The sequence below is a fragment of the Camelina sativa genome, chromosome 20 (assembly GCF_000633955.1).
Source record: "Camelina sativa cultivar DH55 chromosome 20, Cs, whole genome shotgun sequence".
NCBI lineage: Eukaryota > Viridiplantae > Streptophyta > Magnoliopsida > Brassicales > Brassicaceae > Camelina > Camelina sativa.
In genome coordinates, this window is record NC_025704.1 from 9,723,467 (window position 1) to 9,748,383 (window position 24,917).

Sequence of the window (24,917 nt, forward strand, 5' to 3'; positions counted from 1 at the left end):
AAGTGATAGTCTATTTATAATAATCAAGTGTTCCCTTGGTAGCTTTAGCTTGCCCTGAAACCTTTGGTAGATTTCCTTGAAAGCTTTCTATTTAATTATATTTATATAAGAGCATCTCCAACGGAGTTTGAGTCAATATTATAGAAATTAGAAAGCTTCTCATACAATATTGTAGAAGAGTATATACTCTTTTCAATCTCATATGGTTATCTTATCATATATATAATTATATATTATCTTATATATATATATATACTAGCAATTGACCCGCGCTACGCGCGGTAGTTAGATTAAGGTGTATTCTGAATTTTGTTGTGTATTTTTTTTTGGTTACGTTTGTTGTTGTATTTGATTTTGGTTGCTTATGTTGTTTTGTTGGATATTTTATATACAAATATAATTTTGCAGTAAGTATAATTTAGTATGCTGTTTTTCCTTAAAAAAATTGAGATCATTTTGTGTGTTTTTTTGGTTTTTCATATTTTTCAAGAAAAGGCTAGAAATCTCTAAAACTCAGGAGAATCGTTTTTTCTCTTCTTTTTCTCTTTTCTTTCATACATTAGCACATCATGTATTATGACGAAATTTGAAAAAATATATATATAATGGTAGATGAAATTAATTTAAATCTATATATATCTATCAAATAGTTGCAAACTAAAATGAAAGAGAGAAATACATAAGTTTTAAATATAATTGCAGTTACTGAACCTATGCATGCCATTTTTTATAACTGTTTCAAATGGTTTTTTCCTTTTTTATTATAACGTCTACTGATTTTGTTAGTTTAAAGTGAATGCATTGACTAAACTTATGCATGCCATTTTTCAATATGTGTGATGCATTTGTAATTATATAGATATTTACCTGTTAATATCATTTAGATTAGTTTAACAATTAACAACATATGTTTAAGTAATTGTTTTTTGTTCATTTGATATAGGGTGACAAGATTGAAACAACGATTACTGAAGATTTGTTCGAAACATTTGATCATCAAATAGAAGAAAATGATTGGAAAATATTTTCAACTTTTTATGTCTGTTACAATGACCGACGGCTTAAGCACACTGATTGTGATTACATGATCATGTTCATCAATGAAACCACCATTGAGAACTCAGCAGTGATTTCCAACAATCACTTTTTTGATCTTGAAAGGTTTGATAGAGTTTTCGAAGGATATCATGCTGTGAGAAATCTCCCATTAAATATGTTTTAATATATAATCCTATTTGTACATTTTTATATATATTTTTTCTTTCTGTAATCAATAATTTTATACAAATATTTGGTTTTTTTAACAGACATAATGGGTGAAGTCATGAATGTGGAACCTCTCTTTAATCTACATGATCCAAATGCCGAGATGCCACATGAGATGATTAGGATCTTATAGTTTTCTCTAAGAGATTTGAGGTTTGTTAACTTTCTCACTGATTTTGCGCATATGAATTTGTTGATGTGCTTAAATTAATTTCATACTAACGCAAGTTTTGGTGTAAACTATAGTGGACTTGACATACCAATAATTGGTGGAGCACACGATATTATCATGTTGTTGAAGTCCTCCAATTTTGGCATGTCAAATACCAAAGTGGTGGTAATATAATAAAACTTTATGATTAATGTTATGCTACATTAGTATTTAGGTCTATATTAAATGATAAACCAGCCGAATGTTTATAATACAACTGCTAATGATATTGTACATTAGTATTTAGAGGTATATTTAATAGTAAATCAACCTAATTTTTATAATACTACTGTAATCGTTTAAACTTATATACTTATTGTATTTTTAGGTAAAAGAATGAAATTATATTCTACACCAGGGGTTTCAAAGATTTATTTTAAACCACCAATTGCAGAGGTCGAAGATTTTAAGAAGAGGTAATACATATACTTTCATTTCTACTATATGACATAAATAATGAAAGAACAATTGATTAACTTTGTACAAAACTATTATGCAGGCTTGAGTAAACCCAAGGTTCTGAAGATGATGAAAATGATTGAAGAAAGATTGGTTTTAAATTTTCAATAAGACACATGTGGTGCTCTCCGATTTGAAAGTTTAAGTTTTATTTAAAAACTTTAGTTTGCATTTTTATGTTTCTGTTTCAAGAGATATTTGCTTATATTTGAAGTGATTTCTGGATTTATGATTTATTCTCTTTAAAGTTAATTTTGTTTAACAACTATGATCTAAATACAAATATTTATGAACTCAAGCAAGAACATAACCGAATTAACTATAAACAATAAAGAAATTTGATCATATATAGATTACAACTTATGTTTTTTATAAGAGGAGGTTGCATATATCCACGCTATCATTCAAAGCACCAAACAAACATATTATGTCCTACAGATATATACATGTCAAGAAGAAACATATAAGTTGTGAACCAAAGAGACGGAGTTGTGAAGCTAAATTTGTGTATATAGCGTGATTATACAATAAGAGAATTACAAATTTATCAAACTATCGTGATTGAATTATTAATTTCACTACGGTTCATAATCCTTTAAATTTGGGAATTGACAAATTTTGTATTGAAAATTTTAAATAATAACTATTAGATTGTAGCCACGATTTCTACTGAACAAATTTAAACAATTTCTAATTTTATTACATGGGTAATAATCTAACTAAAGCTAATTACAGAGAATATAAATCGGATAAACTGACCTCTATCTTAAATCCAACTGATTTCTCTCTTGATCCAGCATCAACGGATTGCTTTGCTTGATTCGATTAGGTATTAATTATCTTTCGGAAAACAAATCAAAGATTTTGAAATTGAAAAAGTATCTTGGTTTCTTAGGGAGCAACCTCATACTGGTTGGAGACATAGCTAGAATAGTCAAGGTACACAAGGCTTGGTGCTTCGAAAAAAACGATTCGGCGGTGAGCCGGTTGGTCATAGGGAAGAATGGAAAAAATCACAAGTCGCTTGATGGATGCACTCTCCACGTCCGTACCGCAACCAGCAGAAGAGTCGGGACAATCACCATCACGTATGTATAATTCTTCGAGCACAGGGCAGCCATGGATGAGGAGAGAGTAGTAGTCATGACCAATCGAAGTTGATAAGAGAGAAAGTGATTTGAGGGCTGGGAGAAACACACGCTCGGCCTCAAGATCATATGCACCAGATAACGTGAGCTTCACGAGTGTGTTACTCATGAACAACTTGGTTTCGATACAAATACCGGAAAAAAGAGTGTGAGGTGCGTACAAGTGTAGTCCCAATAAATAAGGGTGTTCCAATGCAGTCAATATCCAACGGTTGAGACAATGATAGTATTCTTTGTGGCGCAGACGACACAGAGACGACAGAGATAACTTGTTGATGTGAGAATTGGTTTTGGTGACCAGAAGAGCAAGTGTTTTATCTACGAAATCAGAGAAGAGATGTGGACCAGTAGTTTCTTCTTCCTCGCTGGGATACACAACCACCGAGTCATCAAAACAAAGGGTGTCTACAAGAAGCAGCAGATTCTCCTTGCTCCACCTCTTGGACAGAACCGATGTGGAAGCTGCCACTTTTGTCGGAAGTAAAGACAGGATTTTGCCAAGAATCTCATCTGGCAAATTGCTTATCAAATCTCTACCCGCCATTAATTTTATTAGGGCTTGCTTTATTTCTCTACCTACCTAACCTAACAACCTACACGCCACTAAAACTGGATGATCGCTAAGTTCTCTACTTTCCTCCTATCGACCTGAATCCAAAACAATAAAGCCCAAAGTTCGAATCTTTAAACGAACCCCCTTTCCAGAACCAAAAGGCAAAGTCCGAGGGTTATTCAGAAAGATAACATAATTTTGAGAACTAAACAAAAGAAAAACTTACCAAAAGCTATGGATTTGTTTTTAGAGACGCTGCTTTGCTTACTTTTATAAAATTGTTTAGTTTCCAGTTTCAGGTTTAATACTTTTTCTATCTTTTTTCTTGGGTTATATTGGAGTTTAGCTACCAAATAAAATTGGTGATCACATTTGTTATAAATATCTTTTAGCCATAGACTTCTCATACGAAATATTTGGTAATACATCAAGAAAAAGAAAAATTTTCAGCATGAGCTTCTTGTGCTAAGAATCAGTGTGGTTTCTTCATCGCTTTCAACTTTGTCGTCTTTCATGCGCTGTAACAAGATATCAATGTTACTTCCACCTTCTCGTATATCAGCCTTAAGATGAGCATGATACATATGTCTGTTCACACCGATACAATTCCTAAGAGATGCAACAAAGCTTTCTACTTCTCTCAAGCTTCCTTCGTCCTCTAGCCAACTCAAAACACTTGTAACCAGCTTCAACCCAGGTCTTCATTTCCTGTTACCCACTTCTATACCCAAGGCAGTTTTCATACACTTAAAAGCATTATCTAAAACACCCTTTTCAGCATAAGCAATAGCCACAAGTCCCCAAGAATCAGGTGTAGTAGCTTTCCCTCTCCTCGCTAGATCCTCAAGCATTGCTTCTGCCTTTTCCTCCATACATTTCCCAGTATACCCACGAATCACAGTGTTAGGGACTCGGAAATCGTAACAGTTCCCGGATAATTCCCATTCCGTTAGTACTTCCTCAGCTTCTTTCAGAGCATCAATTTTCACAAGCGACAACAACACAGTTAGATAGTCCTGATTTATTTTCCTCTTACAAGCTTCTTTCACCAAACCCCATAGCCTTAATACCTCTAACTTGTTTCCTAACCTAGTATACAGAGTAATGAGATGATTGTAACCTTCACCATCCTTATTCTCCAGTCTATGTTCCGACATTCTCAGAAGCTCAATCGCCTTATTACGATCACCACCATCGATATAGAACTTGGCAGCAACAGCATAAGTGTTCCATTCCATTGTCACATCCGGTTCTCTCTCCATATCTTGCAAGATCACACCAATCCTCACGAGATCAGACATGGAACCAAAAGCATTAATACATATCCTGAAACTGCAATTATCCCGAGCAACATTATATTCCTTCATCTCCTCTAAAACCCTGGGAACTTTCTCGTGCTGACCGAGATTAGTGTAAAGACACATGATGTAGTTGTAAGTAAGAGAGGAAGAAGCGAAACCCATCTCCTTCATCTTCTGAAAATGAAACTGAGCCTTGTCAACGTTCTGCTGCCTAACGTAACAATTCAAAAGCGCTTCGTAAGTCTTATCGTTCTTGTACTGTTCGTTGAGGTTCTCGAAGTACTCTTCCGCGGTAACGAATCCATGAACTCTACCAATGAGATCGAGATGAACCGCGTGTTCTGTTGGTAAGAACACACACATACACCAGTCTCGTTCATCCATTTCGAAACCTGCATAATATAGTTAAACCCCTAAGATTTTAATTCGGCAGGTAAAAGAGAGAAAGATGCTAGATTTCTATAAAATTACTGACCTCGAGAGCGTGGAGGAAGCGTTTGCGTGAACGATGCGAATAAGCTCAGCAACAGAGACCTTCTTGCCGCATTGAACCCAATTTTGGAGTTCTGGGTATACACTTGATTTAGGGTCTCCTAAAGGACTGATTTTGGAGTAAAGTGTCGTCTTTTTAACTCTGTTGGTGTAGTAGTATCTGCTCGCTATCCAATTTGCCGGTAATCGCCTCAGTATATTCATTGATTCCGGCGACAGAGACGACAAAACCTCTCTGAAAGCTTGGAAATTTATTTACAAAATGAAAATAAAACATAAAGGTTTGCAGTTCAATCTTAGCAGCGACATGTTTTAATTGTTTTTTGAAGGGTTATGACTTATGATATGAGTGACAATTGCAACTTAAAAGCTAAAACCTTTGATAAAGATTCACAATACCTTGTTCCTTCTTCTTTCCTATGTGGTTCTGCAACAAACTCAACAATGGAGTCAATCTCCTGTTGGGTATACAAAGGAGAATGCTTTCTCGTGGATATGGATCTTCTTCTATGGGAAAGTTTGATCTTTACAAAAGGATCTCACCTCTTGGAGATCTTAAGATTTCAATTGTTCCTGTACTTGACGAATGGCTTGGAGAAGGGAACTACACCAGTAAAGAAGACCTTCGTGGAATGATTAAGAAGTTGATGACGTACAAACGATTTGGTCATGCTCTTGAGGTTTTTTTTTATACTTCATTTCTCAAAAACATTGTAAGAGATTGGTTTATATAACAGAAGGATTTACGACAATTTAAGGAAGAAGTAGTGGACTGTCCATTAACTCAGAGAAGATGGAAGATCAAAGGGTGTCCATTAACTCAGAGAAGATGGAAGATCAAAGGGTGAAACGCCATGGATCATGAGTTAAGAAGAAGAGCAACCGGTGGAGATGGAGCGTCGTCGACGGCACGGAGAAGAGGCAAAAATAGGTTAAATCCATAGAATAGAAAAACATGTGGGCCTCAATTTTCTCTGCAAAAATTTGGGCCAAATCCAATCCAAAAAACCCAAAATATTTAAGAAGGAATGCTGAGGTGGCTTCCCCAGAAGAGAGAAAAAGGTAACTTTATATATATAGATACAAAAAATTGAAAATTTTGAAACACATCGATTTTGTTTTAGTTGAGATTTTCAGAGTATAATAGATACTATAAATTTTATTTCAACTTTTGAATTTACAAATTTAAATTTGACTTTCAGGTTTAGATATATATATATATATATATATATATATATATATATATGTATTTGTTAATGTGCAAAATCCTTAAAACATTAATTTTATCAAATAAACGAATATAATACTTCTTCCGTTTCATTATATAAGATATTTTAGAGAATTGGTTTGTTTCATAATATATGATGTTTTTAAATTTCTATACAACTTTTAGATTAGTTTAATACTTTATATTATGCACTTTTATTTATAATTGGTTGAACTTTTTTTTTTCTTTTCATCAAAAATTGAATATTTTAATAATAATTATTTTTTAATATGCGTGTTTTACTCAAAACATCCTAGATTTTGAAACAGAGGAAATAGTATACCTAAAATAAACGATATTCAAGAGAAAAGGGTGATAATTTTTTTTTTTTGTTTGCGATAAGAACACACATGTGTCATGGAAAACGTGTCATACAATACCAAGAAGTGTACTAAATTGAAAAGTCAAAGATGATCCCATGTGTGATTGACTCTACTTTTGGGAAGGCCAAGTGGAGCAGCTTGTGTTTTGAAGCAAGAGTGACTCACTAAAAGCGAGAACCGTTCTACTGAAATCGAACTCGAGCATATGATCTTGAACCTGATGCGTCCCAATCACCATCAAATCCTTCGGTTTCTTGCCACCGTCGATAAACGCCAAACACATCACTGTTTCCTTCACTTTTACCATGGTATTCGCACCGTAGAACCCCCACTTCACCTCCCCTATCCTCCCGGGCAAACCAATCTCTATCACCGGCACGTTAGGCCCCGTCAACTTCTTTCCGGCAGTGCTTGCATCGAAACAATGTTTAAACGGCGCCACCGATGGAACCTTAGATATTCCCATTGCCTGTATCATTCAAACCACAAATAAATAAAATAAAATAAATATAAAACAGAGTTCTTTTATCGCTTTATTAATTTTCAAGAAACACAGAAATTTATCATTCAAAAAACCAATATCTATATATATAGATATATTATTTTTATATGGTTTCATATTCGTAAATGTACTTCAAATGTCAAAAAAATATAAAAGATGTTTCCATTAGATAAATATCACCTCATAGTTAATTAATACGAATGCATCAGTATGAACTATGAAGTAATCTTTAATTCTTAAGTAAATCGACTACATGAACTTGTATTAATCTTTAGGTGGATTTTATCTTTAAATTCGAAGTCCAATATCAAACGATGAGGTTTTGATTTGAATACCTTTGCCTTGAGTGTAAACGACTCAGCAAGAGCATTGTAGATGTCGGAGGGTCAGATCTCCGCTCGTCTGGAGGAAGTTACGACGTCCGTAGCAGACCTCTCAGCCTCCTACCGCGGGTACGCCGATCGGGTCGATCTCCTGTCCTCTGACAAAAACCCATGTCGACGTGCTTTGGATTTTTCCGGTGTGACTCCACCTTCCACCTCGCAGGTGGCAGCAACAGATGTCACTCCGGGAGATTCGTTCCCACCTCAAACCAATACGCAAACAGCGCCACCGCTGGTTAGCGGTAGCCACACTCCGGTTCAGCCCGGCGTCGTCCGATCTTCCGAGGTCCCAGTCCGTCTTCCTCTCCCTGTGGATGGAAATATTTCTACTTCGGGGTATGCTACCAATCCCAAGATCTTCCGCATGCAGAGCGAAATCGGAGACATGCGGTCTGTGATGCACAGTGCAACCACTTCAGCTCCAGACATCTTTCGAGTGATCGAGGAGTCAAGGTGAACTATTTTTTCCGATCAAATAGCCCGAGTTCGCATCAAAGATACGGGCAAAATTAAGTTCTCGAGCTACGAAGGAAAAGGAGATCCGACCAATCATCTCAAGACTTTCTTGCTGACAGCTAGCCGGGTGGACCTCGAGCCCCACGAAGCAGACGCTGGGTACTGCAAGCTGTTCGCAGAAACGTTTAGTGGACCGGTACTGCTTTTGTTCACATCTTTAGCAGCTGGCTCCATTTCAAACTTTACCGAGCTGTCGACCTTGTTTGTCAAGCAGTATTCTAGCCTAATCGAAACTGCGGTGACGGATGCTCAGCTTTGGAACTTAAGCCAAAAGGCTGGAGAGTATATCCGGTCTTACATAACAAAGTTAAAGGAGATCCAGGTCAAGATTCCCGGACTCTCGGACTCCACAGCCCTGGCCGCGCTCAAGACAGCCTCTGGCATGAATCTCGCTTCCGCGAAGAGCTGTCCGTAAATCGGTTCCCAACCATTCAGGACGCATTACACCGGGCTTCGAACTGGATAGTCGCGGAGGAAGACAAACTCGCCGCTGCACAAAAACAAAACGCTCCGCCTACAGGAAAACCACGGTTCGAACCGCCCGCCAAAAAAACTCCACCTACAACTCTGAAGTCCGGGCCGAGCACGTTCGCAGTCACCCAATCTCCTAAAAGAATTCTCCAAAGAATTCGCCGTCCAAACCGCCATTCTCGCCGCGCTCCAAGAGTGGCGTGCTCCCAAGTAACAAGTGGGTCCGAGATGAGGACACGTACTGCGAACTCCACAAAACCAACAGTCATTGCACTCGTGACTGTAAGAAGCTGATGCACCTCCTCGCAGAAAAGTATGTGGCGGGGGAAATGCCAAACGTAACAATAGAGGAGTTAGAGCAGAAATCGACTCCCGAGGTGGACGAAGATGCTCCACCTTTGAAAAAACCGAAGCAGTCCGATGGCAGTGAAACCCCCAAGAAAAGAATCGACGTGATAATGGGGGGATCGCGTCTATTTCGGAACTCCATCACTGCGATCAAAGACCACCAGCGGAAGCTCACTAGCCCCCAGCCGAAGCGAGCTAAGGTAGTAGCAAACGATCTTCCTGAAATTACTTTCTCCGAAAAGGAAACTGAGGGGCTGGACACTCCGCATGACGACGCCCTCGTCATTTCACTTGACGTAGCAAACCACGAGGTCTGCCAAATCCTAATTGACACTGGGAGTTCGGTAGACTTGATTTTCCTCGAAACGCTCACTAGAATGGGTATCGGGAAAGAACACATCGTAGGACCACCCTCACCTTTGGTCTCGTTTACTAGCGAGACGTCAATGTCTTTGGGCACGATCACATTACCGGTGTCCACTTAAGGAGTGGTTAAAATGGTGGAGTTCACGGTTTTCGACCGACCTGCGGCCTAGAATGTCATTTTGGGAACTCCCTGGCTCTACCAGATGAAGGCAGTGGCCTCAACGTACCATCAGTGCGTTAAATTTCCGACCCCGCAAGGAGTCCGGGAGGTTCTAGGAAGCCAAAGGACGGAAAGGAGCTGTTACCTCGCAGTCACAAGCTCCTGATCCAATAGCAACCATAGCTCGAGGTCTCGAATAATCCAGTTCGGAAACAGTTAAAAGGTGACCTCACCGAGTCCATTTTCATCAATGATAAGTTTCCGGATCAGGAAATCAAGATCGGAGTGGGATTGGATAGCGAGCTCCGCGCCAGTCTGATAACCTTCCTAAAAGAAAGAATGGCCACCTTCGCGTGGTCTGCAGACGAGATGCCCAGCATCAGTCCAGAAGTTATCTCCCACAAGCTGAATGTGGACCCTACGTTCCGACCTGTAAAGCAGAAGCGAAGGAAGCTGGGTACTGAGCGAGCTGAAATCGTTAACAAAGAGGTTGAACGTTTGCTGAAGGTAGGACAGATACGCGAAGTAAAATACCCTGAGTGGCTCGCAAACACAGTGGTAGTCAAAAAGAAGAATGGAAAGTCACGAGTTTGCGTTGATTTCACCGACCTAAATAAGGCGTGCCCCAAAGACAGCTTTCCACTTCCGCATATCGACCGGTTAGTTGAGTCCACTTCGGGTCACGAGCTGATGTCTTTCATGGACGCATTCTCTGGCTACAACCAAATCCTTATGAACCCGGACGACCAGGAGAAGACTGCATTCATTACGGACCGCAGGATCTATTGCTACAAGATGATGCCTTTTGGGTTAAAGAATGCGGGTGCAACTTACCAGAGACTGGTGAATCGAATGTTCAAGCATCAACTCGGAAAGACCATGGAAGTCTACATCGATGACATGCTGGTCAAATCAATGGAAGCCAGCTCGCATCTCGCTGATCTGAAGGTCTGCTTCGACATCCTGAATCAGTTCGGGATGAAGCTTAACCCCACGAAATGCACCTTTGCAGTCCCATCAGGGGAATTTCTGGGGTATATCGTCACAGAAAGAGGAATTGAAGCGAACCCGAGGCAGATTAATGCTTTCCTGTCTATGAGTTCTCCTAGGACCTTGCGCGAAGTGCAACGCCTTAACGGACGGATCGCAGCTCTTAACCGCTTCATTTCTAGATCTACGGACAAATGCCTCCCTTTCTACCAGCTGCTGCGGAAAAGGGGAAAAAACTTCTTATGGGATGCGAAGTGTGAAGAGGCTATCTATCTGAACCGCCGGTCTTGGCGAAGCCTGAGTTCGGAGAACCGCTCTTTCTTTACGTAGCCGTATCGGATAATGCGGTCAGCGGAGTTTTGGTTCGTGAAGAAAGGGGGGAGCAGCGACCAATTTTTTATATCAGCAAGTCATTTACTGGGGCGGAGTCTCGGTACCCTATGATGGAGAAATTGGCCCTAGCAGTGGACACTTCGGCAACAAAGCTGCGGCCTTACTTCCAGTCCCATACAATCATAATCCTGACGACGCAGCCACTTCGGACGGTATTACATAGTCCGAGCCAATCCGGGCGGCTAGTTAAATGGTCTGTCGAGTTGAGCGAATACGACATCGAGTTCCGGACTCGAACCTGTGCTAAGGCGCACGTGCTGGCGGATTTCTTGATCGAACTCCCACTAGTCTCTTCGGTTAGCGACAATGTCGAAGCCCCGTGGACGTTGTATGTGGATGGTGCTTCTTCCAAATCGGGAGCAGGAATTGGGGTCCACCTCACTTCTCCTACCGGCGAAGTGATCGAGCAGTCATTTCGCTTGGCCTTCAGTGCGTCCAACAATGAAGCCGAGTACGAATCCTTCCTTGCTGGCTTACGCCTCGCAGTGGGGATTGGCGTCCGAAAACTTCGAGCTTTTTGCGNACACTTCGGCAACAAAGCTGCGGCCTTACTTCCAGTCCCATACAATCATAATCCTGACGACGCAGCCACTTCGGACGGTATTACATAGTCCGAGCCAATCCGGGCGGCTAGTTAAATGGTCTGTCGAGTTGAGCGAATACGACATCGAGTTCCGGACTCGAACCTGTGCTAAGGCGCACGTGCTGGCGGATTTCTTGATCGAACTCCCACTAGTCTCTTCGGTTAGCGACAATGTCGAAGCCCCGTGGACGTTGTATGTGGATGGTGCTTCTTCCAAATCGGGAGCAGGAATTGGGGTCCACCTCACTTCTCCTACAGGCGAAGTGATCGAGCAGTCATTTCGCTTGGCCTTCAGTGCGTCCAACAATGAAGCCGAGTACGAATCCTTCCTTGCTGGCTTACGCCTCGCAGTGGGGATTGGCGTCCGAAAACTTCGAGCTTTTTGCGATTCGCAGCTGGTCACCAACCAGCTTTTGGGGGAGTACGAGACAAAGGATGGTCGTATGGCGGCTTATTTGTCCACAGCTCGGGAGTTAGTCGATAAGTTCGAGGAGTTCGGAATCACTAAAATCCCACGAAGTGAGAACTCCGCTGCGGATGCTTTAGCATCTTTGGCATCCACTTCGGATCCCGCAATGACAAGAATCANCGCACGTGCTGGCGGATTTCTTGATCGAACTCCCACTAGTCTCTTCGGTTAGCGACAATGTCGAAGCCCCGTGGACGTTGTATGTGGATGGTGCTTCTTCCAAATCGGGAGCAGGAATTGGGGTCCACCTCACTTCTCCTACCGGCGAAGTGATCGAGCAGTCATTTCGCTTGGCCTTCAGTGCGTCCAACAATGAAGCCGAGTACGAATCCTTCCTTGCTGGCTTACGCCTCGCAGTGGGGATTGGCGTCCGAAAACTTCGAGCTTTTTGCGATTCGCAGCTGGTCACCAACCAGTTTTTGGGGGAGTACGAGACAAAGGATGGTCGTATGGCGGCTTATTTGTCCACAGCTCGGGAGTTAGTCGATAAGTTCGAGGAGTTCGGAATCACTAAAATCCCACGAAGTGAGAACTCCGCTGCGGATGCTTTAGCATCTTTGGCATCCACTTCGGATCCCGCAATGACAAGAATCATCCCCGTCGAAGTTATTCAGTTTCCAAGTATTCGACTAGAGAGCTTAAACGTTTTCACCCAGACGATGAAAAAACAGTTGGCTGCTGAGGAATCAGCTCGTAAAGTGGCTGCGGACTCTTTACCCTCGGAAGATCCGGCTCCCGTTATGCTTACTCCGATGGAAGTTCACCCACCTCAAGCTGAGCTAGACGCGAGTTCAACTCCGGACCAATCGAGCTCACCAGTTGACAATCGAGCTATTATCCCACATGCTGCTTCGAGCGGCACGAATTCTAACAGCTGGGGGGCAGATGACTGGCGGGGCCCGATCTGGGCTTACCTGGAAAAAGGGGAACTCGCAGCCAACAAATGGGCAGCCAGGAAGCTCAAGGTCGTCAGTGCGCGGTACTGCGTTCACAACGGAATACTTCTACGCCGAAGTGTAGCTGGTCCTTATTTAACTTGTGTGGCTGGTAGAGAACCCGCGATGCTGATGCGAGCTGTCCACGATGGTCCCAATGGAAGTCACTCCGGAGGGTGGACTCTGGCTTTCAAAATCAAACGGCAAGGTTACTTCTGGCCTACCATGGTCACGGACTGCGAAAAATATTCTCGGACTTGTGAGAAGTGTTAGAAGCACGCCCCGTCAATTCATCAACCCACCGAGCTCCTGTCTTCAGTGTCCGCACCTTACCCATTCATGAGGTGGTCGATGGATATCATCGGTCCATTACATCGGGGACCAGGAGGAGTTCAGTACGTGCTCGCTCTTACTGACTATTTCTCCAAGTGGGTGGAAGCGGCAGCCTATGCGAAAGTAACAAACGACAAAGTGGAACAGTTCGTGCTAAAAAGTATAATCTATCGCTAAGGGGTCCCCCACGAAATCGTCACGGACAATGGTCCGCAGTTCATCTCCTCGAAGTTCGAAGAGTTCTGCGCGAAGTGGAAGATTCGACTCAATAAGTCAACTCCGCGTTACCCGCAAGGTAATGGGCAGGCCGAGGCGATGAATAAGGTTATTCTTGCTAACTTGAAGAAACGGCTCGACTCTCGCAAAGGGCGCTGGCCAGACGAGCTGCAAGGCGTTCTTTGGGCAATCCGAACAACACCTCGCCGGGCCACTAGTGAAACACCTTTCTCCCTGGTCTACGGAGTCGATGCCGTAGTCCCAGCTGACATAGAGGTCTCTGGAGTCCGTACCTCGCTGAACCCACTCCGAGCTGAGGAAAATGAGGAGTTCTTACAGGATACTCTCGATACAATCAACGAGCGTCGGGACCAGGCGTTAGTCCGGATCCAGAATTACCAGAACGCGGTAGCTCGATACTATAACTCCAAAATCCGAGGCAGACCCTTGGCAGTGGGCGACCTCATCCTCCGGAAAGTCTATGAAAATACCGAGGAGCTCAATGCAGGAAAACTGGGTATTAATTGGGAAGGACCATACAAAATTACTCGCGAAGTCCGAAATGGAGTTTATCAGCTCGAGGATTCAGAGGGAAAACCAGTCCCGAGGTCTTGGAATTCTCTACACCTTAAACTTTTTTACAGCTAATTTATTTGTATCGAACTACGATTCAGCTTGATCCCGATAAGGGTACGTAGGCAGCCCACTTCGGGTCCAGTTATCCATATTAATAAAACTTAAAGTTTTCTTAAACTTTTTTGTTAATAATGGTACGCCAAAAAAAACAAAAACAAAAAAAACCCGAAGTCTGACTTTGTATCTATCATTTAAAGCCGAGGTTTAACCTCGCAAACCTAAACCGAAGTACTCACTTCGTACTCAGCTTTACTTTAAAAGCTTATTGTTGCGAAAACTCTAAACCGAAGTTCTCGCTTCGTATTCCGCTTTAAAATCAAAGCTTAGTTTCGCAAAATTCTTATCTAGCCGAAGCCTGACTTCGCATCTAAAGCCGAGGTCCAACTTCGCGATCTTAAACCGAAGTTCTTACTTCGTATTCAGCTTTACTTTAAAGCTCAATGTTGCGAAAACACTAAACCGAAGTCTTCGCTTCGTCCCCCGCTTTGCTTAAAGTCAAAGCTTAGTTTCGCAAAATTCTTATCTAAACCGAAGTATTCACTTCGTACTCAGCTTTACTCATTAGAGTTGGGGTGCCATTTTCGAACTATTTAACCGAAGTTCTCACTTCGAGTTCATTTCTGCTCGTCATCATTTCAAAACCAAAGGTTGTGAAAATTTAGTTCGCATGGCACAACAAAAATTTTTTATGGAGTGGTCACCACGACCAAAACACTCCAAAGAAGTCTGAAAATAAATATTACAAACGGGGGGCAACTCGTGCCAAAACAACCCCAAAGAAAAAAACTAAGGATTAGGGAGAGCACGATCTGACGCCGCTTCGGATAGGGCCAGGCCCATTTCTGCGAGCTCCCCTTCCGACCTGGTGTTCGCTAGATAGTCGTCCACCCCCTGATTCGAGATTTGCCCGAGGTTAGTACCAAACTCATCGATCGTGACGCTAAGCGGATGCTCGTTACACAAGAGATCGGGCGTATCCGCCAAAAGGTCTGAGAATGCAGCGAGGTCGAGATCACGGGGAGTTACCTTTGAAACCTTTTCGTCGGCTTCCTCCTCGTCAGTTTTCAGGAGCCCGAGCTCGGCCTCCATATCTTGGATCTCGCCCCTGGAGATCTCCTCGACCAGCATTCGGTTAGCCCTGATCTCGGCAGCTCGGATCTGGAGCGGGGCTAGTTTCTCCCTCTCTTCGAAAGTGACCTTTACCTCCTCAACCAAGGGGCGGAGAGTTCGCCTCATCGCCTGCCTTTCTTCCCTCCGTACCCTTTCAATCTCGCAGCTGTTGCCAGCTTCGAGTAACTGATTGCGGAGTTCGATCTCGTGCAGTCTGTTTTTTGCTGCCTTGGCATCTTCCGCCGCCTCAAAGTAAAGGTCCCCCGCCTTCTTCAGCTTGTCGCGGAGGTCTTCATTAGCAACCCCGAGGTCGAGCACCTCTACCTCAGCCTTCTTCATCCGAGCTCGGATCCGCTCGGCTTTCGCTACGGTGTCAGTATTTTCGGCTTCCAGTCGGGCATATTCCTTTACCTGAGCTTCTAGGTCGNTCGTGCCAAAACAACCCCAAAGAAAAAAACTAAGGATTAGGGAGAGCACGATCTGACGCCGCTTCGGATAGGGCCAGGCCCATTTCTGCGAGCTCCCCTTCCGACCTGGTGTTCGCTAGATAGTCGTCCACCCCCTGATTCGAGATTTGCCCGAGGTTAGTACCAGACTCATCGATCGTGACGCTAAGCGGATGCTCGTTACACAAGAGATCGGGCGTATCCGCCAAGAGGTCTGAGAATGCAGCGAGGTCGAGATCACGGGGAGTTACCTTTGAAACCTTTTCGTCGGCTTCCTCCTCGTCAGTTTTCAGGAGCCCGAGCTCGGCCTCCATATCTTGGATCTCGCCCCTGGAGATCTCCTCGACCAGCATTCGGTTAGCCCTGATCTCGGCAGCTCGGATCTGGAGCGGGGCTAGCTTCTCCCTCTCTTCGAAAGTGACCTTTACCTCCTCAACCAAGGGGCGGAGAGTTCGCCTCATCGCCTGCCTTTCTTCCCTCCGTACCCTTTCAATCTCGCAGCTGTTGCCAGCATCGAGTAACTGATTGCGGAGTTCGATCTCGTGCAGTCTGTTTTTTGCTGCCTTGGCATCTTCCGCCGCCTCAAAGTAAAGGTCCCCCGCCTTCTTCAGCTTGTCGCGGAGGTCTTCATTAGCAACCCCGAGGTCGAGCACCTCTACCTCAGCCTTCTTCATCCGAGCTCGGATCCGCTCGGCTTTCGCTACGGTGTCAGTATTTTCGGCTTCCAGTCGGGCATATTCCTTTACCTGAGCTTCTAGGTCGGCAATCATTTCTTGAAGGAGATGTACTTCGGAAGATGACGGGGAAGCGAACAGTTGCTCCTCATAGGAAGCCACCAAGGAGTTAAACTCAATCATTAGCTGAAAAAGGTAGCTTAGTAAGCGACTGTTTGGCAAAAAAAAAAATATATATATATACTTACCTCGCCGATTTTATCTGCGAAGCGAAAGAAATTCGCGCGGTTGACCTCGGTCATGTCAGCCAATGCCGGAATTCGAACCCCGGGTCGAATGTAGCTCTTCATTAGATCGGCTGGGGATGCAGGGGGGACTGAAAAGATTTTTGAGCAAAGTCATTTCAGTCATCAACTATCGAACAGTCAAAGGTATAAAAGTAAGAACATCTCAAAAAAAAAAATTACCTCGGGCGGAGGGACGTTGTTCCCTCAGAGGGTTTCTTCCAGAGGAGTCTCCGGAGTCTTTAGGCGGTGGGGCCTCCTTAGATCTCCTCTCCGAGGAGGGACCCCTGTCTTTCGAGCTAGATCTACTTCGCTCATCCCCTGATGGGCCGGTCCGGGCTCGCCCCTTTTCACGAGAAGAGGAGGCGGTCTCAGGCTCCTTCCTCTTCTTTGATGAATCAGTTTGCTGAGAGGAGGCCTCAGCAGAGGTTTTCTTCGGCGCTGGGGGGGAAGCAGCGATCTCCCGTGGCTCATCGCTAGAATCAGCAATGACAATCACAGGAGGAATCAACGGGCCAGCAGGAGCCCTGGTGTATTCTGTTCCAAGCTCGGGAGAGCCAGTTGGAGGCACGGAAGTCCCGCTCACCTCGGGAACGGAGGAATTCCTGTTAGAAATGTGAGCTTTGCCTTCGGCGAGGGCCATCGCCATCTGTTTCTTTGCCTCTTTTTCGGCAGCTGGACACGCCCTTTCTTCTCTATAATTCATCTCCGAAACGCTCAAGGGGGTGGAACAGACGAGAGAACGTCTTCCGAGCCTCGCCGTGGACTCTCTGATTCTTTCGCAAGAAAAAGAGTCCCAAGCAATCTGTCCCTGGCTGCAGAACCTCGAGAAGAACTCTGCGAATGTGGGGGAAAGCAATCCGCGCTCAAAGTGATCTGAAAAAGAAACAACAAAAAGGTGAGACGGAAAGTCAAGCAACACCTAACCTGGACCTAGCAAGGAACTCCATTCTACCGATTTTCAAAGTCCACTTCGATACGAGCGAACTCACACCGTGGCCGAAAGTGAGCTCGTTAACCGGGAAAAGAAGTAGGACTTCCGCCACTTTTCATCCTTCTCGGGCAGGTCGTCAAAGACCTTTAGCCCGGCAAGTGGGCTTACGTAAAGCGTGCCCTTGGTACGACCAGTCTTCACCGTGTACACCTGGAGGAAGTCGGCCAATGACAGCTGGTAGTTGAACTCCTCCCCTAGAGTTTGAAGGCACAAGACAGTCCGAACAAAGTTGGGGCACATCTGAGGAAGAGCGAAGCCCAGTTCGAACATCATCTTCACGATGAGTTCGGGAAGGGGGAATGACAGACCGCACGCAGAGAAGAAAATCTCGAACGCGCAGCAGTACCCTGGAGGGGGGTTCTCCGGAGACTCATGCGCCTCTGGGAATTTGATCTTTACCTCCGACGGAATCCTGGTGGATCCTCTAATCTCGGCTATGTTTTCCGCAGAAAGATTCGATGGTTGGTGGGGGCCGAAAACGCGCGGAATCAAGGGTTTTGTGGTTTTTCCCGATGAGGATTTCGGCGGAGACATGCTTTTCCGGTAAAAGTAGCAAGAAAATAAAGGAAGAGTGAAGGGTTTTCCGGTGAAAGTAAAGAAGTTTACAGAGGAAAAGAAAGAAAATTGGAGAACGGAAAACACAAGCACAATTGGGGATTAAGAGTGAAAGAGAGAGAAGCCGAGTTTACCTTTATACACGGAACCAGGGAGCAATGATTATCTGGGGAAGTGAAAGGTCTCGCACCGTTTTCTCTCTCTCTTATAGTTAACACGCCACCTAGTGGGCCCCGAGTCTTGTTCGGGAAGGCAAATCCCATCATTACCACGATCAAATCATGGAGATATGGGGAATATTCAGTTTCCCAAAATTGATCGCTTGAAGGTTAAAAGTCCCCCGAACTGTTCAGCTCGGGAGACTTGGGGGGCAACTGTTGTACCCACGATCTGCCATCTCGGACAATAGGTGAGTGGGCCTAGGCCGGGTTCGTCTANGTATTCTGTTCCAAGCTCGGGAGAGCCAGTTGGAGGCACGGAAGTCCCGCTCACCTCNGCAAATTACTGACCGGCCCATCAGGCCCGGAGAAAGGAAGAGAGCGCGGAGATGCTTCGTGCTGGTCAGCTCGCAGCTCGGGCCCAGTCAAGGATTCCCGCATTCAAGAGGATTAATTAGACCGTGCAAATCGCGTCCTATTAATGGTGCATTAATTTAGTAATAAATTGGTCGGTAAAATATGTAAGGGGGGTGTCAGTTGTAAAGGGTCGAACATTTTTTCCAAAAAAGCAATACAAATTCAATTACTCAAAAACTCTCTCAATTCTGTTCGGAACTGCTCCAACGGCGATAAGCTCCTCCGTATTCAAATCACTTCGGAAGGAGAAGTTCAATCTCAGTTCTCACAATATCGTTTGCGTGCTGGTGTATCTGGTGTGATAGGGCCACATAGATCGCCGTGAACAAGTTCTAAGACGTGTGAAGCTCTGTATGAAGTTGAGTGAGGAAACGCGTGACGTATCTGCTTCCCAAGTAAACACGAGACACAACCTTCTTTTTCAACAGCAATTTTCGGTATACCCCTCACGAGCTCCTTATTAACCATTAGCTTCATGGTGTCAACATTAATATGTCCCAGTCTCGCGTGCCATAAACATGATTCGCTTGGTCCCGTTCCTACTAGCTGTAGACATTTGATGTTGTCAACTTCTAAGCTTACTTTATACAACCGATTCTTGGACCTTGTGGTTTGTACAAGCAGTTGGCCATTCCTTCCAAAGAGCTTGAGAAGATCATCTTTCATACGCACCTCACATCCTGCTTCAGTGGCTTGGCCAAGGCTGATAATATTGCTTTTAAGATCAGGAATGAAATACATATTGCTCAATATCTTCTTTTCACCATTGTCGAACACGAAACATACCGAGCCTTTGCCTTCGATATTTATACGAGAGTCATCCCCGAACCGTACTTTTCCCGTAATTGTCTCATCAAGCTCCAAGAAGAATGATCTTGTTCCACTCATATGATTACTAGCGCCATTATCTAGGTACCACACATTACTCATGTCTAAATTTGATTCAAAAACTTTAGGCTTTACTTTCTGCTCATTGAGGAGTACCACTTCATGCATCATCAGATCATCAGCCTCGTGAGTAGTTTCATCCTTCTTCTCCTTTGCCTCTTGAAGTTTAAGTAGTCTATCTGGACAGTCTGACGCATAATGTCATTGTTTATCACATCGATAACAAGTTATTCGAGACTCTTTTTCCTTATCTCTGCCTTGTCGAAACGATCCATCGTACTGGTTTCCATATCGTCCTCGACCTCTTCCTCGCCAATAAGAGCGACCGCCGTGTCCCCTGCCTCTGTTACTTCTGTAATTCCCTTGATCAGAGCTAGCATACATGAGTTTTGTTTGATCCTCATGTTGTTCTTCCTCTGGTTCATTGATCCTTTCCTCATAGGTTTTTAGGCGTCCAACAATGTCTTCAAAGCTAGTCGAGTTGAGGTCAAGAACCTGTTCAAGTGATGCTACAATATGTATGTATTTCTTTCGTGGTAAGCTCTTCAAAAACTTCTTCTCCAGCTTTACTTCATCCATTGTTTCACCAAGAGATGCTGAATTCGAAGATATCTCCGAAAGTTTGCCAACGAAAACATCAATTGTGTCTTCATCTTTCATCTTGATTCGATCAAACTCCGCCATCAGAGTCTGCAGTCTAGCTTCCTTTACTCTTTCAGCCCCAACGTGTCTTGCCTTTATCGCCTCCCAAACGGATTTTGAAGTTTCAAGGTCGCCTATTTGTAAGGTTAAGGCTTCGGGTATGGATTGAAATATCAAGGCAATTGCCAAGTTATTTTTATCTTCTTGTTTGCTCCCGGGATCTATGGTTTCCCATACCGTATGCACTTTGAGGTGATCTTCATTCGCAAGGCCCATACCGTATAGTTGGTCGAACTCAGCATCGGACACTTAATGGAGGGCGACTCCATCTCCGTCTCTCTTGGTTTGATTTCACCAGCATCCTTTGTATCTCCCATGATCGTTTGTCAAGCTCTGATACCAAATAAAAGACTATTAATATCAAGAACTCAAAGATCAAAATAAGAATAACTCTCTTATTATTATTGATTCAAGAAAACTCACTCAAAACCTCAAACTTCTTCTTGCTCTTAATCTCTCACACAATGCCACAACTCAGCACTTGTGTTTATATAGTGAAGAAGTAAATATTTAGCCTAACAACTTTTAGGAAATATTATATAATTTAGATACCTCCTAAATCTTTAAATATGTATATTTAGATATCTCCTAAATATATTTAGCTTGAGATTTAAGCTAGTTCAAGCTTACACTAACATTCGTTTCGTGCTAATGAAGTTTTGTAATATCTAAAACTGTAATAAGTTTTTCGTGGCTGTTGTTGTTGTTGTAAATACTAAAATTGTTAATTGGTCCTCAGATAGAAGATGTAGAATTACTCGAAGGTGCAATTCCACAAGAAAAGAAGAACTCTTCATTTGTAGTAAATTCTTTATCCCCTAATCCTTTTTTACCGTCAATGAAATTTAGTGGTTGAACAAACTCAGTATTTAGTATATATACTATTTTTTTGAACCATATACAGTATTAAATTCCACACAAAAATATATATTGGGATGGTTGAACACACTAATTAAGTTGTTACTTATTAGTCCTACTATAAACGAGAGGGATTGGCCTAATACATGACCGACAAAATCCTTCAATTACGGGCTACAAATTGTTTTCTTATACTAGTATTTTGTTTGCTAATTCCCAAGTTTGAACCCAACTATTATTCCCCTGAATTAAAAATATTTGCCGATTTTTTTTTACTTGAACACCGAATAATTCTTCACTGACTCCTAAGGTATATTGTTACACATTCACATTCGGTTTGCCCTTGGTAAAAACGTTTTAAAATTAATACCATACACAATCTATGATCAGTGGCAGTGGTCCAGTACAATCTATAAATAGTATTTTAAAAGAGTACAAAACATAAAATATAGAATAAAACTATCTACATGGGAAAGATCTAAATTAATAGTAAAGAGGTAAGTGCTTTAAAAATACACTTGTATCATATTAGTAGAGCATCTAACAATTAGTAGTGATTAACTAGCCTTAAAAAACAATTAGTGATTAATATATTCTTAAAGTACTTATCCTTTTAATAGTAATTTTTAATCGATATATTACTGATAATTTATTTTGTGTTTGAGCAAAAGTAATCGATTCTCTTAAAGATTACGGACAACAAAAAATAAATAGTCGAATAGTATTTTTATTAATAAAAGTATCAATTGCAAAGTACAAGAAATCAAGCGCAGCAAGTTGATCTATGAGCTAAGTCGTGCGTCTTGTGGTTTCGTGAAGTATCTTGCCTTTGCTCTCAATTTCGTGTCGTATTTTGACGACGTAGTTCCATTTTTATAGAGAAACCTTGTCTATCCTAATCCTCATGGGATTTGGATTCGTTTAACCACCTCTTCATGAGATAAGATCGTTTTTCAATATTCCCTTCACAAGATAAAGTTATTTTCAATTATTCCCTTGATGAGATCAACTTTGAATATTCTCTTAACAATGTCGTTTCGTCAAAGAAACGCAGTCGGTGTCAAGATCCAGTTACGGTCCGTACTGACTCAATATTTACCATTACAGTCTATATCATTATTATATTCTAGAGAATATATAATTCTCCATTGTTTATGAAGTATAATATAATTATGATAGAATTTATCCTGCCCAACATTTTACTAACCAGATCATGATAGAAATAACACAATACGTAAGATCGTATATGAGGAGGTCAGTCTTTTGGACGCTCGGCTCGGCATATGACATGTCACGACACCTTCCAACCCACAAGAAAAAAAACTCCAGAGACCGCAGTCCCACGACCCCTCCCTTAGAAAGCCTCAGTAGCATATATTTTCCACAGTTTTCAGTCGGGTCCCAAGATTATTAGCCTTTGGATATTTAACCATTATCAATCTCATCCTGGACCATTCCTTCAGACAATGGAGCCCATAGGATTTGCCCATCTTCTTCATCGTCCTCAAGCGGAAACGAAGTGGCTGGTTCGAACGGGAATTTGGATTCAGAAAACACAGTGTCCCTTGAGACAAAGAATTCAGACTTTTCCAGATCAAATACTCGCCATCCCTTTTTCCCATTTGGGTACCCAACGAAAACACACCGACGTGACCGTGATTCAAATTTGTCCCCTTTGGTAGTCAGATTGTGAGCATAACACAAACTCCCAAACACCCTCAGATGATCATAACTCGGACGCTTGTTATGTAACTTCTCATAAGGCGTGATATTACCCAAAACCAAGCTTGGTGTTCTATTAATCAAATATCCGGCTGTAAGAACACATTCACCCCAGAATTCAATCGGCATATTCGCTTGAAATCGTAATGCGCGGGCAACATTCAAAACATGTCGATGTTTCTTTTCGACTCTGCCATTCTGTTGTGGTGTGTGAACACATGAGGTTTCATGGAGCACTCCATTCGATTGAAAGAAAGGAGTTAAGGAGATAAACTCTGAACCATTATCGCTACGGATCGATTTGACTTTTGTATTAAACTGTCGTTCCGTTAATGAGAAAAAATTCTTGAGATAAGTTGAAGTTTCAGATTTGTCGTTGAGGAGATGAAGCCAAACGGCTCTTGAGTAATCATCAACATTTGTGAGAAAGTTTCTCGCACCAGAATGAGAGGGAACACGGTAAGGCCCCCAAATATCAACATGAATGAGCTCAAAAATCATAGTTGTTTTATTCAAACTGAGTGGAAAACTATCCCTTGTTTGTTTTGCCCGAAGACATACATCGCAAGTGTTATTAGAACCAACTAATGAACTAGACAAAGAAGGTAATAATCCAACAACTTTAGCAGACGGATGTCCTAACCGCTTGTGCCACAACTCAAAGGACCCATCATCTTTCGTGGTTACTGCACCAGCGACCTCCATACTGCAAAAGTGGAAGGTCCCGCCTACTCTCTTACCAGCTCCAGTCACCGTCCTCGAAGCTCGGTCCTGAACCACAAGGAACATGTCAGCCATTTAAACCACACACTTGTTTTCATCCATTAACTGACCAAGAGATATCAAATCAGACTTCAACTCTTTAACATAGTAGACAGACTGCAACACTAAACCAGACCCCAAACGAACAGATCCCTCTTTGAGCGAGACTTGCTCTCTACCGTCAGCCATTATGATCAATACTGGTGCATATCTCTCACATTTGACAGTATCTCAAAACACCCTGTCAGATGATGAGATGCCCCTGTATCCAATATCCAAGAAGGTTGAGTGAACTTACCCGAGGATTTTTCAGTCGAAGCTGCCTTGTCAGCATTAAGGATGGATTTGATCGCCTTCCACTGCTGATCCGTTAGTCCATTTTCTCCGTCACGATCCCGATCCGTGATCACATGATTCGCTTGTTCTTTAGTAACATCTTCAATGTGTGGTACAACCACACGATTAGCATAAGTCATCGGTGCCTTCCCTTTCCCTGCACCGAATGAGCTTCCACGACCACGACCTTGTAGTGAGCGACCCTTGGGTCTATCACCCCACCACTCTGGATAACCGATGACCGCATAGCAGTTATCAGCAGCATGACTAGCTCGATTGCACAACTTGCAGACCACTCCTTTGTCTTTTGCTTCAAAATGAAAAGGAGGCTTTGTGTGAACAGCAAAGGAAGTCACCTCTGGTCGTTCTTCACTTGTTACTCGAAGATCTTCTTCTTGTCTGACAATGTTGTATACCTCCTCCAAAGGTTGGACCGGTACACGCGCCACCAAACTCGACCGGACAGCACAAAACTGTTCATCAAGACCACAGAGAAACTGATGGACTTTATCTTCTTCACGGTCAGCCTATTGTGCAGTTGCAAGATCACATGTGCATAGTCCACACTTGCAAGCTCTTATTGGACGATACGCAGCGAGAATATCCCATATGCGATTCAGTTTTCCGTAGTAGGCTTCAATCGCCACTCCTCTCTGTTTGCAGCAAGCCAATTCAGCCTTGATTTGTTGA

The 24,917-nt window shown here is 42.8% G+C and overlaps 2 protein-coding genes and 1 pseudogene across 2 annotated transcripts; all 3 read right to left on the minus strand.

The window, feature by feature from the left end:
- LOC104772365 (F-box/LRR-repeat protein At1g48400-like) lies at positions 2,828-3,628 on the minus strand. The gene has a single exon (XM_010496994.1). The coding sequence runs from the start codon at positions 3,626-3,628 to the stop codon at positions 2,828-2,830; it is 801 nt and encodes a 266-aa protein (XP_010495296.1).
- On the minus strand, positions 4,084-5,634 carry LOC104772366 (annotated as a pseudogene).
- Positions 6,982-7,898, minus strand: LOC104772367 (basic 7S globulin 2-like). Its single transcript, XM_010496995.2, has 2 exons — positions 7,858-7,898; positions 6,982-7,489 (listed from the first exon to the last, which is right to left on the minus strand). The coding sequence occupies exon 2, from the start codon at positions 7,484-7,486 to the stop codon at positions 7,130-7,132; it is 357 nt and encodes a 118-aa protein (XP_010495297.2). The 5' UTR covers positions 7,487-7,489; positions 7,858-7,898; the 3' UTR covers positions 6,982-7,129.